The sequence below is a fragment of the Lampetra fluviatilis genome, chromosome 23, assembly GCF_964198595.1.
Source record: "Lampetra fluviatilis chromosome 23, kcLamFluv1.1, whole genome shotgun sequence".
NCBI classification, from domain to species: domain Eukaryota; kingdom Metazoa; phylum Chordata; class Hyperoartia; order Petromyzontiformes; family Petromyzontidae; genus Lampetra; species Lampetra fluviatilis.
This window is the reverse complement of record NC_136297.1, coordinates 12,442,362-12,458,178: the sequence shown is the minus strand read 5'-3', so window position 1 is coordinate 12,458,178 and position 15,817 is coordinate 12,442,362. Positions and strand designations below refer to the sequence as shown.

The 15,817-nt window shown below is 53.5% G+C and overlaps 1 protein-coding gene across 2 annotated transcripts in view; it reads left to right on the top strand.

Moving 5' to 3' along the window:
• The window catches only part of TBCD (tubulin folding cofactor D), a 112,601-nt gene extending 101,143 nt beyond the window's left edge, over positions 1 to 11,458 (top strand). Inside the window, exons 31-39 of one of the 2 annotated variants that reach the window (XM_078867249.1) lie at positions 914 to 1,072; positions 2,014 to 2,140; positions 2,586 to 2,707; positions 4,660 to 4,737; positions 5,678 to 5,767; positions 7,024 to 7,111; positions 7,328 to 7,437; positions 8,569 to 8,653; positions 9,231 to 11,458. In XM_078867249.1, coding sequence (XP_078723375.1) covers positions 914 to 1,072; positions 2,014 to 2,140; positions 2,586 to 2,707; positions 4,660 to 4,737; positions 5,678 to 5,767; positions 7,024 to 7,111; positions 7,328 to 7,437; positions 8,569 to 8,653; positions 9,231 to 9,257 — 886 coding nt within the window. In that variant the 3' untranslated portion in view covers positions 9,258 to 11,458. Of the gene's footprint in view, positions 1 to 913; positions 1,073 to 2,001; positions 2,141 to 2,585; positions 2,708 to 4,659; positions 4,738 to 5,677; positions 5,768 to 7,023; positions 7,112 to 7,327; positions 7,438 to 8,568; positions 8,654 to 9,230 lie in introns of both variants that reach the window. The other variant, XM_078867248.1, reaches the window with a different exon arrangement.
• Positions 11,459 to 15,817: the final 4,359 nt, after the last annotated feature.

Genomic DNA, 15,817 nt, shown 5'->3' with positions numbered 1-15,817 from the left:
CGCACCCCCAGCAGAAACCGCCCCCCACCCCCCCCCCCACTCCCTCTACAGGAGTAGAACATCCCACGGATACCGAATGCCCTGATTAAGAACGTTCCATTGCGCTCTGGAGAATAGGGGCGTTTCCGCTGTGTGGCCACACGTCCTCGTTAATTCGCAAATAGAACACCTGGGTGGAGGTCACCAGCGCGACGGAGACAATGGCAGCCAGGTGACCAGCTGGCCCAAAGCGACTCTTCGTGCGCGGGGCCAGCGACGATAAACAGATACGCAGGTGCTTGCTCTTCCAGCGTGTGTTGGTCAACGAGAAGCGTTAATTACGTCGAAATCTGCGCGTTCGCGTCTTTGGCTTTGGTGTGCCGAGTGGCCGCACAGTGGTTAGCGCACTGCACTTCGAATCCGCTGACTTGATTTTCCGGCCATTGTAGTGGCGAGCGATATCTGTGGCGAGTGATATCTGAACTGGCATCTACTAGGTCAGCTCAGCCTCAAATGAGTAATTGGTGCCGTGTGTAAACGTCAGCGCTGGGGCGCCCTGGTGCTGGCCACACCAGCCCATCATGTGCCTTGCGAGCCCCAACAGTTGCTCGCCCAATAGTCTCTTTGACTCGACAGGAGATGGTCATCTTCGTCTCCAGCAACAACGGAGGATGGAGGAACGATGCTCAGGACAACGAGCGGAGCGCCGGGTCGCTAAAACGCAGAAAGTTGGCACAGTGGGGAACACAGGTGGTGCATCTGCCAGTAATAACCCATGGCACCTGGGTCTGTCCCGTGAACTTCCGCCAGCAATGAGGCTCCCACTACGTCTTCATCTGACGCCCTCAAAGTGCACCTAGCCTGGCACAAGAGCTGCGTCCACTCCGTGGCGAATGGCCGCCGTCGCTGTTGCTGTCCGTCGCGTGTCTGGCAGGTGCGAGGAGGCGATGTGCCGTCTGCTGCAGCAGGCGGCGGAGAAGATCGACCGCACGCGCGAGCAGGCCGTGTCGGTGCTGATGGCGCTGCTGCACCGCGACGAGCGGCCCGTGCCGCACATCCCGCACCGGCAGCAGCTGCTGGACGCCTTCCCCAGGTGCCCGCCGCCCCGTCGCACGACCCGCGTCTGTCGCCAAAAACCACGTCGGCGGCGAAAGTAAACGAGCGTCGTCCGGAGTTAGAGGCGTTGAGCGGTGCCAATTCGGTTGACGCAACTGGCGACGGAAAGACACTCGTGGACGAGGCGATTGTTATTTTATTTTAGTCGGCGATAACGACGATTGGATGAGGTTCATCCGGTGCGACGATGACTGGCGGCTGCCCGCCAAGCACCGCCAAAGAGCCCGAGAGGAGGCCCATGTGCGGGGCCACTGATTGGAGGGGAACAAAAAAAAAACGCACGCCCCTCACACCAACATGAGCCGCCAAGCGTGGACTAGGATTATCACTGCTGTAGCCGACGGGACTAAGAGAATGGCAACGTGAGATGCACTTTGCCATTTCTTATTAAAATGTTTTCAATTCTCACTGAAGTAACACTGATCACCAATTGGCCTGAATCTGCAGTCTTTGCGGGGGGGGGGGGCTGGAAACCTGAACGAGGCCCTCGACTGCATCCCCACTCACCTCGCCTTGCTAACTCCCTCGCCTGCTATGCAGGAGATTGGGGCTCGATCCCGACCCTGACGCCTGCTGTGTATTTGGAGTTTGCGCGTTCTCCCCGTGGTCGCGTGGATTTTTCTCCGAGCCCTCCGGTTTTTCCTTCCACATTTAGAGTCGACGTGCGTTAAATTCCACGCGATAAGCCATGTTCGTTGAGCTATCATTTGTGGCCAAGTCACTTGTGAAAAAAAGAGCTGTATAGATCAGTGGGCCTTACCTGGTAAGAAAAAATAGTAAATAGAAGTAATACTCCTCACCTGCTGTGCCCTCCCTTCCTGTTGCTCAAAACTCTGCCCCCTCCTCTCACCCCGCCGCACCCTCGTCCGCCCCCCCCAACCCCACCTCGACCGCGGTGCGGCACAGGGCGGACCTCAGCCCGGTGAACTGGAGGATGGCGTCGGAGCTGTTCTCGCACGTGGTGCAGATCCTGTCGCTGCCCGTCTACCAGCCCCGCCTGCTGCTGGGCCTCACCATATCCGTGGGCGGCCTCACCGAGTCCACCGTGAGCGGCGCTCGAGCCTGGCAGCCTCGTGTGGGGCCCGGCTACTTCACACGGCCCCCAAGTGGCAGCAGCGATAGGAAACGTTGATAGCCACGTGTCCGTCCACTGCCGGATGAAGGCCTCCCCTACTCGTCTCCATCTCTCGTGGCCTCGTGTCGCAATGATCGATGTGGCTCCGCAGCGGACGCCATCCTCTCGGGCACGCTCCCTCCTTTGGTTGCCGCCTCTCCGTCGTTAGTCCCGACTGCCGGGCGTCATCTTCCCTCCTCTCGAGGCGTCCTGCCCAAGCCCACTCGCTCCGTTGTGATGTCTCTATATTGCCTATGTTCTCCAATCCACGTGTTCCTTTCTCTCTGTCTTTAAATGCAATTTCCAACGTGACCCCACCCTCCCCCGCCCCCTCCCCAAATCTGGCCAATAATGCCGACGATTCCTGCGGTTTCAGACGCGCAGCTCTGCTCAGGCGCTCTTCGCATTCATGAAGAGCATCCGTCAGGACACGGAGGCGATGAACGCGCTCTGCAGGACCCTCCTGCAAATATTCCGGTCCAACCTGAAGAACAGCAGGTACGGCCGCGCGCCACTGCGCCAGCGGGCGGCGGGGCCTCACCGACGCTCGTCTCGGTGGGGCCTCGCGGCATTCTGGGAAAGGTGCGTGGCGAGGGCCCCTGGCAGGTCGTCGGTGCTTCGTCTCTGGGGCGGGTGTGGGAGCTAATGCCCCCGCGGGGACATTTTAACCACAGATCTGCTGGACATCTGTGAGAAAGAGCTTCACAGCTCGTCGGATTCCTCCAGTCTAAATAACGATACAAAGATGAGGATTCTGCAGTAGGAAATGTCCCGCAGAGGTGAAGAGTGCTCCTTCTCAGAACGCACGCCCACGGGCGGCGGTGGTGGTGGTAGTGGTGGTGGTGACGGTGGTGGTGGTGATGATGATGATGGTTGTAATGGTCATGGTAGTGGTAATGGTAGTAGTGGTGATGGTGTTGGTAGTAGTGGTGGGGGTGGTAGTGATGGGGCTGGTGTTGTGGTAGTGGTGTAGTGGTGGGGGTGGTAGATGATAATGGTGGTGGTAATGGTAGTGGTGGGCGTGGTGACGGTGGTGACGGTGGTGATGGGGCTGGTGGTTGTGGTGACGGTGGTGGTGGTGGTAGTGACGGGGCTGGTGGTTGTGGTGACGGTGGTGGTCATAGTGGTGGGGGTGGTGACAGTGGTGGTGGTGGTGGTAGTGATGGGGCTGGTGGTTGTGGTGACGATGGTGGTGGTGACGGTGATGCCAGGTGAAAGCTGCATCCAGGAGTGTGAGCCCACAGCCACAGATGGGCAATTTATAAATTACACACAGGTTATGTGCAACTACATTTTTAATGATATAAATAAATATGTCATCTAATTACAATTTTAATTCACGACACACATCGAAATTAACCACCTCAAATTAGTTTGGTATCTGTATTACACAAGACACGGTTAATTATACATTTTTATTGACGTTACATTTCGTTAGGAAATCTATAATTTGTATGCATTTTTGCCCATCCCTGTGTGGCTCAGATATATATCAAATTACTAATCTATTTTATATATAAATTTACACCACACACATGTCAGCTGCAGCAGTAGCTGCTGCCAACCCCATGTGTTTTGCACAAAATGTGACTCACCGTAGCTGACGTGCCACCCTGTCAGAGCCAGCAAGGCGCCCCCTGGGCACAGCAGCAGCAGCAGCGAAAGGGCAGCGGTTACCACCCCGCACCCCCCCAGCCCCCCCCCCCCCCCCACAGAGCGCTGCGCCTGTGAGTCATCGCCGCCTGAGCGAAGCCACGATCCAGCCGGCCCGGTCGTGTTGTGGCAGCGGAGCAGCTGACAAACGTTGTGTGCCTCTTGAGGTCGATGAGGGGACCGCGTGAAGATGTCTCGAGCGGGCGCGTTACAGTGGTGGCGATGGCGGGTCGACCTCGGGCCCTTTATTTACTTGAACCGGCGAGAGGCCGTTGGGATTGTCGCGTCAATCGCGTCCCGTTTACAAGCGTGGCCTGCGCAAAATGACGCCTTCGGTAACCCGAGCAAAAAGGTAAAGGCGCAGCCCTGAAAACTGCTCACGCACGGCACTGCTGGCGTAAGGGCCTCCACCAGGGGGAGCTCTGGAGAGCCCCTGCAGAGGGTATTTGGCCTACTCTTCCGTTATGGCCAGACGTCTTGGAAGAGAGGGGAGTACCCACACTTTACCCCACCACCCGCAACCCGCCAATAGACGAAATGTGCGGCACCCATTTATACCGCTGGGTGGACAGAGGTGGTGGGGGTGGGGGGGGTCGAACCGGTGACCCATGGGATTGCAAGTCGGGTGCACTCACCATTCCACCAGGGCAGGCAGCATCATCCCTTACTTAAAACCCCCTACTGTTACCCTCTCCGCTGGAACGTCAACAAAAAAAATGTCTTTCCGAACTGGGCCAAAGTTGGGAAGGTTTCAGCATTTGCGGGCGGCGGGCGTTCACCGTGGCGTGTGTGCCCAGGGTCTCCGTGCCGCTCATGGCGATGCTGGACAAGATGCTGGCCAACGGCTGCTTTGAAGCGATCGCAGACGACCCGAGGTGAGCGCAGCCGGCGGCAGGGCCCGGCTCGTCGCACCGCGAGCGCCAGCGGTGGCGCGTGGCCCAGCGGCGGTCGCGCTGCGTTCACCGCTTGTTGCAAAGGTTCACGGTTCGAATCCGCGGCCGCCCTCTTCCTGCCTTGTGTGTAACAACCGCAATGCTACTACGCGTCGTCGGCGGCACAGCGGACGTTGAAGATGCCCTGACGTCGTGAGCAAGAGTAGGCCGTTGTGTACCGACGCCAGGGTCCGACTTTACCATGTTCGAAAATTGCCTGTAGATTACTCAATGGGGTTGATACACAGCAATTAATTATTCCCCCCCCATAATGGCAGACTAATGCCCCGGGTCACTTTTGCAAATGAGACTGTATCCTGGTCTCTTGAGTTCTCCAGTGGCTAAACAACTTCAATATTCTGCTCTTACCATACAACTTCAGTCTGCGAGAGACATCTGAATGATATGGGGTGAATAGCAGTTTTGGCAGTCAATAATTTTAATACTTTCATCCAGCAGTAGATGGATCACGCTCGATCATGACCACGGCGATGGTTAGGTTTACGTTTGCGAAATCTGCATTTCATAAAATGGGCAGCTGGCTGTAAACTGTCTGTTATTGTTTCTGTTGGACGGGTATCGGCGTGGGGATTGGGTGACCCCTAGCGCTGATCGTGGCTTTTGTTCAGTCGCGTGGAACCGGCTAAGCCGTTCGTTGCGTCCGCTCGCCGCGGTCTGCAGTGCCCCTGGAGGCTGTGCCACGGAACAAAACGCTTGCTCAGACAACTCGTGAGAGCCCCTTGAGAGACACACATTGAAATAACGCATTGTATAAAAACACACGGAAAAAAGTAACGCGTTCTTATGCTTTGCCGTCAGTTTAATTTCATAGAGCATCGTTTACGCTGATAGCATCCCATAATGCTGTGATGTGTGCGTGCAGCCACACGTTCCCCGTGGAGGTGGTGGCGCTGGTGCAGCAGGAGTTGCGTGGATCCAAGGACACGTTCAAGCTGCAGACCGGCCTGCCAGTGTGAGTGCCGCGCGACTCGAGAGGATTCGGGGGCGCCGCCTGGGCCGCCCCCCCACCCCCCCTCCCTCCCTCCCACCCCCCCACCCTCCCACCCTCCCACCCCCCCACCCTTCCACCCTCTGTGCCGAGCGCACGGAGAGGCCGGCGGCGGCTGTGCCGGGTCGTGGAACGCGTCGCGGTGAAACGCGTTGAAGGCCACGAGAAATCCGTGGGAGAATCCGCAGCGTTCCATCGTGCGCCCACACGAGACGGCTGCCACTGGGGTGGCGGGGGGGGTGGTGCTCTGCCAAATGTGCGGAAATGAGATGGGATGCAAAGTGATCTGAGACGCCCGGGAGTATGGGGGCGGGCGCTAATGTCACAAAATTCTGGCAAATTTTATTACTAGCGAAACGTCGTACTCAAATTGCACATTTTGTGACAAACCTTACTAATTAGCTGTGTCGGGCGGTGGTGGGTTAACAACACATTCATATATAGGGAATGTAACCACAAAAAAAACCTTTATTACGAATATTATTATTATGTCACATGGCCTCTGTTGGCCAGTGGCGGCTCATTGCTCCATGTTGAGGATTCTGCAAAGTTCATGTCAAGTGTTCCAGTCTTCGTCTCGAGTGCTCGGTGGGATTGATAGCGTGTCGACCGCACGCAGGCCACGTGTGGCGGCGTGCTGCGAGCCGCCACAGAGGCTGGTCGACAGGATGAGGCTTCTCCCATGGACACTCCGACTCGGCTTGGTTATTTCAGATGGGTAAGGCCCCATTGAGCCCAGCGGCTCTGTTCTATGGACGACCGCAGCCCTAGAGCATCGGCAGTGGTGGCGGTCACGGGACACTGCAGGGTGGGATTGTGCAAACTAGCGAGAGCAAAAACAATAAATAATGAACATGAAACCCATGCCAACACTCGCCGTAAACAGGTTAAACAATCAGCAGTGCTTATATACAAATCAAAAAGGGTGTCAGCAAATCCTGTCACAGGCGCGTGTCAATAAGACGTGGACGCGGCCTCAGACGTAACTGCGGTGCTTGGCCACAGCATCCACAATGGGGGTGTTTTACCTTTGAATGCCAAATGGAGCCACGATCGCTGGTTGGGTATGTGCTATCGTACGCGGTTGAGTGTGTGCGTGGGTATGCGTGTGTACGCGTGCGTGGTTGAGCGCGTCTGTGGGTGCGTGCGTGGATGCACGTGTGTGGGTACGTGCGTGGGTACGCGCACGTGTTGAGTGCCGCGCTGTGTGCCGCCTACAGATTCTGCGGACTCATCCAGTTCCCCGGTGCGGCGAGGAAGAACGCCCTGCTCAACCTCATGATGTTGCTGTGCCACAGCTACCCGATAGTGCGTACCAGGGCTGCCCTGTTGGAGCGCGTCACCCCACACTGCGTTCGCTTCGTCAGCCATCCGGCTTCATCTGCATTGCGGTTGCTCGATTAATCCACCGGCATGCGTCATCTGGGCCCCCCCCCCCCCTCCCGGCTGCGTCAGCATATGCGGTTGGCGGTCAGCGGTCGGCGGTCAGCGGTGAGCGTGCGCGTCGTCTCTCCCCTCCGGCAGATCCGCAAGGTGACGGCGAGCCAGCTGTACGAGACGATGCTCGTGTACGACGACATCGTGGAGCCGGACGCCGCGGAGGAGATCATGAGCCTGCTGAGCGACACCAACTGGTGGGTGTGCCGGCGGTGACGGTGGATGCGGTCCATCGCGTGGACAGACACACGCGCACGTAATCGGCAACATTTGCCGCTCGCTCGGGGCAGCCTCGCCGAGTCTCGCGACTCCCTCTCAGGAGGGTCCTGGGTCGGGCTTGTGTTTGGCCGTTTCCTCTTTGAGACGCGCACACCATGTGGGCGAGGAAAGGCGAGAATCAATACAGAGCCCCCTGAAGACGAGTGGAGAGAGCCCCCCACAGACGAAGGGACAGAGCCCCCCACGGATGAGGGGACAGCTCGTCAGCAAAATTGGTTTCAGGGACCCACTTGCTGTACTGTCGATGGGCCACCCCCCGCATCAGTCACCAAACCACGCCTCCAACGTGCGGGCGTGGGTCACCACTCCCAGCTCGCCGTTACCTGGGATTGCGAGCGGTGAGGTCAGAAGCGAACGTATCTACAACGGTTTTAAGTTGGCACTCAGTCAGACCTCCTGGTGCATGACTATTGCGGAGGGAACGGTGCAACGTAAATCAAGCCACGTACGTTTGGGTGTAACTTCGAGGCACGTAACAGTGTCGCAAATACCCCCCCCACCACAAAGCAATTTGATGAATTGCCGCGAGTCGGATCACAATCTGATTCCATAACTAGCCTTGGCAATCTTCTTCGTAGTTTTTCCGTCTCGCTTGTACCGTTTTGTTCACTCCGTCTAAATATAACTGGCATGCAGTGTACGGTTTGCACATCATTTGCATAGATTACAAATGATAATTTTGCACGTGCACAATTGATGGCACGTATGTTGAGCAAATTGGTCGGGTTTTAAATCCCCTGCTCTTCGGACAAAGGGACCGCCTGACCGTAGCTGTTCTGCCTGGCTTCCACCGATGAAAACTAAATACATTTTACAAGTTGTGTGGTTAGAGGGCAATATGATCAACTATTTTAATTGCATGGTTTTCACATCTTAATGGAGGATAAGTTTACGTTCAGGGTCCTTGGTTTTGTGAAAGGCGCCTTTAAAGAAATAAAGTTTAAATGGTAAACCAACGTTGTGTTCTTGTGTGCCGAGTGAATTTGGACACCTGCATAGACCATCGGCATTAGGCTCACAGCTCCCCCCCTCGCCCCCCCCCCGTCCAGGGACGCGACTCTGCCGGTGGTGATCGAGACGAGGAACCAGCTGTGTGACCTCCTCGGGGTCACGCGTCCCGTCCGCAAAACCAAGGTCACTCCTCTCGCACGTGCCAGCGGGTGGCTTCACCACACCACACAGCCTGCACTGCCCAAATTCATTCATGAATAACTCTACGCTGTTGATGGCCCCCTGCGCCATTCTTAACAGCGCAAGGGCTGTCACAAAGGCGCCATGGTTACGCTTTGTAGGCTTTACAGAACATTTCCCACTGCAGAACTAGTTGAAGAGTTATTTGGTGATGCTCCTTCTGCGTTCACAGTGGTGCACAAGCTCGGACAACAACAAAACATCGCAACGCACTCGTCAATGACACCGCCTCTCTGGCCTCGCTAATTTTACGCGCGACGGATAAGGGCCATAGGCCGAAACGTCGCCCGATATATATTGTTCCTTGAAAGGCCACGGTGTTATTGGCGGATGTTGGTTGAGAGTTCCTTGAGTGACAACGACTTCCCGTGTGGGCGATTGAATGCATGTGGAGTTATACCTAGGCATCGTGCAGAGCCCAGTGTTGTGGACTCTGTGAGGCTGGGGAAGGGTTCAAAATGTACCCGATGACCGTAACTGCCCGGCTGCAGCGCTCACGTGTTGTGTTTTTGTTTTGCAGGTGCTCGCGAAGCCGAGTGTAAAGTAGAGGGGGAGAGCGGCTGATGGGTCTGCAGACGCCACGGGTGGTCTGATCGTTGTATCACCTCTCCCCTGTGGCTCTTCACCATCACAACATCTCACGGTGGCGAGATGTTAACTACTTTGCTTGGTATACAGGAGGCCGTGGGTTCCATCCTGACCCTGACGATGCCTGCATATGTGGAGTTTGCACTTCTCCCTCTGGTCACGTGGATTTTTCTCCAGGTCCTCTGGTTTTTTCCTCCACATTTAGAAACATGCGTTTATAGTAATTGGCTGCTATATGCTTCCACATAAGCCACTTAGTTGACCTATCATTTGTGGCCAGGTTGCTTCTGAAAAATTGCTAAATAGCTCAGTGGGCCTTATCTCATAAAATGTAAATTCTTTGTTTCGACAACACAACACCGATGAACTTCAGGGGTCAAATATTGATTGCCTATTCACAATTCCGCAGCCCCAGCTGCACTTTGAAAATGTCTTCTCATTTCGACCTCCAGACAACACGCTTTCGCCACCGTCAAGGTATTTAGAGTCAGCGGTTTTGATTCCTTCAGCCAAGTGGTATAGTCAGCATGCAAACACCAAAGTGCGCTCGCTGCCTGCTGCAATGTGAATGTCAGATGTCCAGCGACGCCACTCGTAAACTTAGGAGTTTGGGTCTCAGCGTCGCGCTCAGATTTGCAAACCTGCCCACAGCTTTGTTACGAAATGTTCTTGGTCGAGGTGGTTTGTGTGCGTCGTCGACGCTGCTGGCTTGCCCCCATCCATAGCAATCGCCCCAAAATGTCTTCAGCTCTGTCAGAGCCACGCCAGCGCCAATGAAGGGGTCAGTAGGCACCACGTTTTTTCCCCCCACTGCAGAACCCAAGCCGTGCCACTGAGATCAAAATACACAATGAGCAAAGTGAATAACAAACCCTCTCTCTCTCCCCGTGGCCCGGCTTGGCTCCCAAGCCAGATAGAGATGTCTTTCGAGGCCTGAGTTTCATGGGTTGTGCGGGCGCGGCAAATCGCCATTGGAACACCACACATAATTATAAGGGCCCCGCATTGGTGTGGCTTAGATGGGCGAGTGGAATTGGGGGCTGGTGGTACGAGACTCGGTTGTGAAGAGACACGAGACATAACTGTTGGCAGTAAAAAAAAAAGTAACAAAATATTCTTACGTTGAAATGCTTTCATAGTGTTGCTAATGTGTGCTCTAAGAGTCTAAGACAATTGCACTGCTTGGTTTACTGGAGTGAGTTTGATTCAAACCATTTAAATGAGCATTCACCACTCCCAGGCACTTACAGCACTTAATTCCCAGCATAATGACATACGTTTGTACTGTACTACGTAATTTAATTGATCTCGTGTCTAGTTTTGTGTTATCAACATTGTAAAGTTGGTCATGTTTTGCGCTAGCACCATGTTTATTTTAAAACCGTAATTACGATAGTAAACATGTGGCTACGTGGAGGCAGGGTTTTAGTGTCAAACACATGGGTCCAATTGTCAAACTGATGTCCTCACCAAATACAGTGCAGCAATTATGGATCGTACTTTGGTCCCACGAGATTATTGTTTGCACGGCCAACGTCACAATTGTGCACTCGTTTCAATGATCGCCGTTCAACTCATTGGTGCGCCATTGCGTGGCTTACGAATGCCACTCCCTAGTGCGGTGGCTTCGAGGGTTGCAGACACAGCAAGGTTTTGAACTGGAAAGTCCGGGTCCTTTGTCTAGGATTATTTTGCTTAAATTCACACAGAAACCCCCCCCCCCCCCTGATAAAGGTTGTCAATCTCAGTCGCTCGGAATCGGAACAGACGTTTCGTATCGACAAGCTGTTAGGTTGAATGTGACTATGGCAATGTGACATGGCTTAGACATTTGATGTTTGCTTCGGTGAACACTCGTGTAACATCTGGTGTGAAAAATATATATCCTGTTCGATCGCTCGTACCGACGAAAGTGTGGGTTTTGTTGAATCAAAGATCTTACCAACAGAAGGTTTTCAACAGGAGTGAGAATACAGCTGCCTTATGTCATGACCTTAATTAGATGATGGTTGTTGCACTGTGGGATGTCTGTGGCAAGATGCCTCCGTAAGCACGTGCCTGGGGTTTTACTTCTGTAACAAAGTTCTTGTTGTACCACCGGGGTGGCATCGTAAGTAGGTAACACGTTGAGAACGAAATAAACTATAGTGCTTGGGAAAATGCAAATCTTGCGTTGTCGTGTTTTTTAAAATGTTTTTCTCAAAAACTTCATGAATTGCTTTACCATAAACGTGCTCCTGTTCTCAACATTGAAGGGAATTTATTTAGCGAAAGAACATTGGGCAAAGAATTCGAGTTACGTGGATGTCAATTCTCACGCATCGTGCATGGAACACGCATTGCAGCCCCAGACGATGATCGCACCAACGCACTAACACAACTCACAGGGACACACAACTCGCACACACAACTCACAGGGACACACAACTCATAGGGAAACAACTCACACGGACACAACTGGCACACAACCCGCATGCAGCCTCAATTCACAAACAGAAGAATACCCTTTTATGTCTGTGTGGAGTTCCAACAACCACGATCCACATGACGGCTCACAAGGAAGTGTATCGCCGTGGGGCCGTGATTTCGTATTTCTGTTCGAGTCTATGGGAGGAAACTGGAGAATCCCGGAGGAGAGCCGTGCAGACCAGGGGGAGACGATGCGAACTCTATACAGCAGGGCTGGGGAACGTGCGGCCCGCGGGCCGCATGAGGCCCACGAAATCATTTAGTGTGGCCCTGCCAAGGCAACCACAGGCGGAACTCGAAATTCAAAAAAATTTAGGAGCAAACCTGGAAAAGCAGTTGCGAGTAGCAACATCATCGATACCAGCTAACATCACACGCCTCGCCAAAGAGAAGCAGTTCCAGCCATCACATTAGGGGTGAGATAATTAGATGTTTGACCAAATATAACAGGCCAATTTTTAAGTTGATAATTTTGTATGGCCCGCGAATGATGTTATACATATCCAAATGGCCATTGTCAGAAAGAAGGTTCCCCACCCCTGCCTTACAGAAACATTTAACACGGAGGCTTTCGCGACCAATATCCATAATATAGGATTTTTGGGTTAGATCGCGTAAATATGTATTGTAAATAAATAATATCCCCACAATATTTAAATATATTGTGTATATATACAACCACATTTACAATATATTGTAATATATTGTAAATATTGTGGAGTTGCTCTCCAACACACCGGTGTTTTGGAGAGCAAATCCACAAAATGTACAAACTGAGTACGACGTTTCGCCAGTAATTACAACTAGCTTCATCAGGCGACAGGCAGATTTGTGATTATGGCCCACGCAGAAAGGCGCCCGAGTCGGGAATCAAACCTAGGGGTTTTTCTTCTTCTCTGAGGCCACACGTGGGTCTCCACCACGCTGCCGCTCTCCGACAACATCGCATTACAAAATATAAACGTGCGGATTATTTTGTAGACTTAAAAGTGTTGACTCTTGAACAGCAGCAGCCTGGGGGGCCCGTTTTTATATCTCTTAAGATCATAACCACTCTCTTACTACCACTACCATAACATCATGGAGACGTGACGTTTCGTGTATGGGCCCTGCAACAGCAGCAGCCTTCTGCCTTTCCACGTGGAGATTTTTTGCAATTTTAGAGACTGGTCATCATTCATGATCTAATGGGCTAATAAACATTGATGCTGAATGTTTACATCGCTCTCTGCGCGAAATAAGCAAGAACGCCAAAAACACAAAACGACGCAGTCTTCGTGCCGATATTTGTGTGTTAATTAATAACGTGGATAGATCTTTGATTAATCCGCTGCGTGTGCACTTTTGATTTCCCATCCCGAGCGCTGCATCTGACGTGTCAAAAACCACTCACGTGGCGTCCGTGCAATGTCGCCTCCGTTATGTTTATTGCTTCTGTGACAAACTGAACACGTGGTGAATAACAACACTGTGTGGCCTTTAAAAATATACATAGTACCCAGTGCCAGGCGACGATTCGGGCAATAGCCCTTCGCCATAGCGCATGCTGTTATAAAGCAGGGCCATTGCCCGGAACGTCGTCTGGTACTGCCACCAATACCAATGCACACCATCCGCCACTCGGTGACGGTGCCTGTGCCAGGCCAGGTGCACTTTGAGGCCACCACGTGAAGTTGTCGAAGGCTTGCCGGCAGGAGGTCACGGGACAGACCCAGCAGGTGCCACGGGTGGACTGAGATGACCTTTAGATGCACCACCTGTTGTACCCACTACTGTGCCAGGCTAGGTGCAGGAGATCTCGGGACATCCCCAGCAGGTGCCACGGGTGGACTGAGATGACCTTTAGATGCACCACCTGTTGTACCCACTACTGTGCCAGGCTAGGTGCAGGAGATCTCGGGACATCTCCAGCAGGTGCCACGGGTGGACTGAGATGACCTTTAGATGCACCACCTGTTGTACCCACTACTGTGCCAGGCTAGGTGCAGGAGATCTCGGGACATCCCCTGCAGGTGCCACGGGTGGACTGAGATGACCTTTAGATGCACCACCAGCTGTGCCCCCCCTTCCCCACTGTGCCAGTTGGCACAGTACTGGCACACGCAATCACACAAATACAAAGATCCCCCTATAGCCTTGAACAGACTAGGGGCAAGTGCTGTTAGTGAGCACCTATGAAGGCCGGAACGGCACGCGAGGGGATATGTGGCCAGCACCAGGCCCGGCCGCCTTTGTCTCCCTAGTGGCGATTCTCATACTTCACACCAGGTACTCATTATAAAGCAGAGATGTAGGTCTTGTTGGAATTTCCTACACCTCTGCTGTAACAGACGGACAGAAAATATGGCATCTGTGCAGGATCGCCCTTTCCTGAAACCGCATTGGGGCTCCACAAGCCTCTCCTCTGCGTGCCTAGCAAGGCGATGTTGAATAATTCTTGCCAGGACCTTTCCCGGCACACTGAGGAGTGAGATGCCCCTGTAGTTGTTACAGTCTGTGCGGTCCCCCTTCTTAAAGAGGGGGACCACCAGGGCATCCTTCCAATCCTGCGGAACCTATCTAGTGATCCAGACTGTTGTTATGATGTCATGTAGGGCAGTCTGTGCACAAACGCCACCCTCCTTCAGCATTTCGCTTGGGAGATCATCTCTGCCCAGTGCCTTTCCTGGTCTCAGACTTTGGATCGCCTTCAGTACTTCCTCAACGGATGGCACCTCAGCCAGCCACTCACAGGAGGCGACTTCCTCCAATATTTGAGGCACCTCAGCAGGGTCATCCCCACTTTGTCCCACGACGTTTTCCATGTGGAGGGATTTCCCCTCCCCCAGGACCTCACAGAAATGCTCAGCAAATCTGCAAACCTGTTCCTGGGGGTAGGAGATTGGATCACCGTTTATTCCCCTAATGATGGTAATAGGTGTGGGCGTGTGGCGCTGCAGGTGACTTTCTGGATGGAATGAACACATGTACACACACACACGTACACACAAACACACACGTACACACAAACACACACACGTACACACAAACACACACACACACGTACACACAAACACACACACGTACACACAAACACACACACACGTACACACAAACACACACACACGTACACACAAACACACACACACGTACACACAAACACACACACACGTACACACAAACACACACACACGTACACACAAACACACACACGTACACACAAACACACACACACGTACACACAAACACACACACACACGTACACACAAACACACACACACGTACACACAAACACACACACAAACACACACACACACGTACACACAAACACACACACACGTACACACAAACACACACACACGTACACACAAACACACACACACGTACACACAAACACACACACACGTACACACAAACACACACACAAACACACACACACACGTACACACAAACACACACACGTACACACAAACACACACACACGTACACACAAACACACACACGTACACACAAACACACACACGTACACACAAACACACACACACGTACACACAAACACACACACACACGTACAGACACCATACACACACGAGGGCGTGGCGTTATTGACGCACGTGGTCCCTGTAAAAGAAACCCCTCGGAACCCGGAACGAAATCGAGGCGCGTGGCGGCGAGTTTCCACTCAGGGGGGGAGGGGGGGGCAAACGCTCCGCAACTTCCGGCGGGGGCCTCCCGCGAGGGTTATTTATTTATTTACTATTTACCTCGCCGCCCGCGGCCGCTCGCTGCTGCTGCTGCTGCAGGTAACGAGCCGGCGACTCTCTCCTCCCTCTCGTCTCTCTCCGTCTCTCCTCTCTCCCCTCTCTGCCTCGTCTCCAAGAGGCGAGAGACACGTGGACGTGTTTGTGGCGCTGGTGGGAATGGTGGAGCGAGCTGCCCCCCCCCCTCACGTCCTGCTCGTGCATCGCGGGCATTGTCGTCAACTTGAGGCCGCTGGCATCGGGCGCGTCGTCGTTGTGTTGTTGTTGTCGTCGTTGGTGTTGTTGTTGTTGTTTATCGGCGCACGCTTCG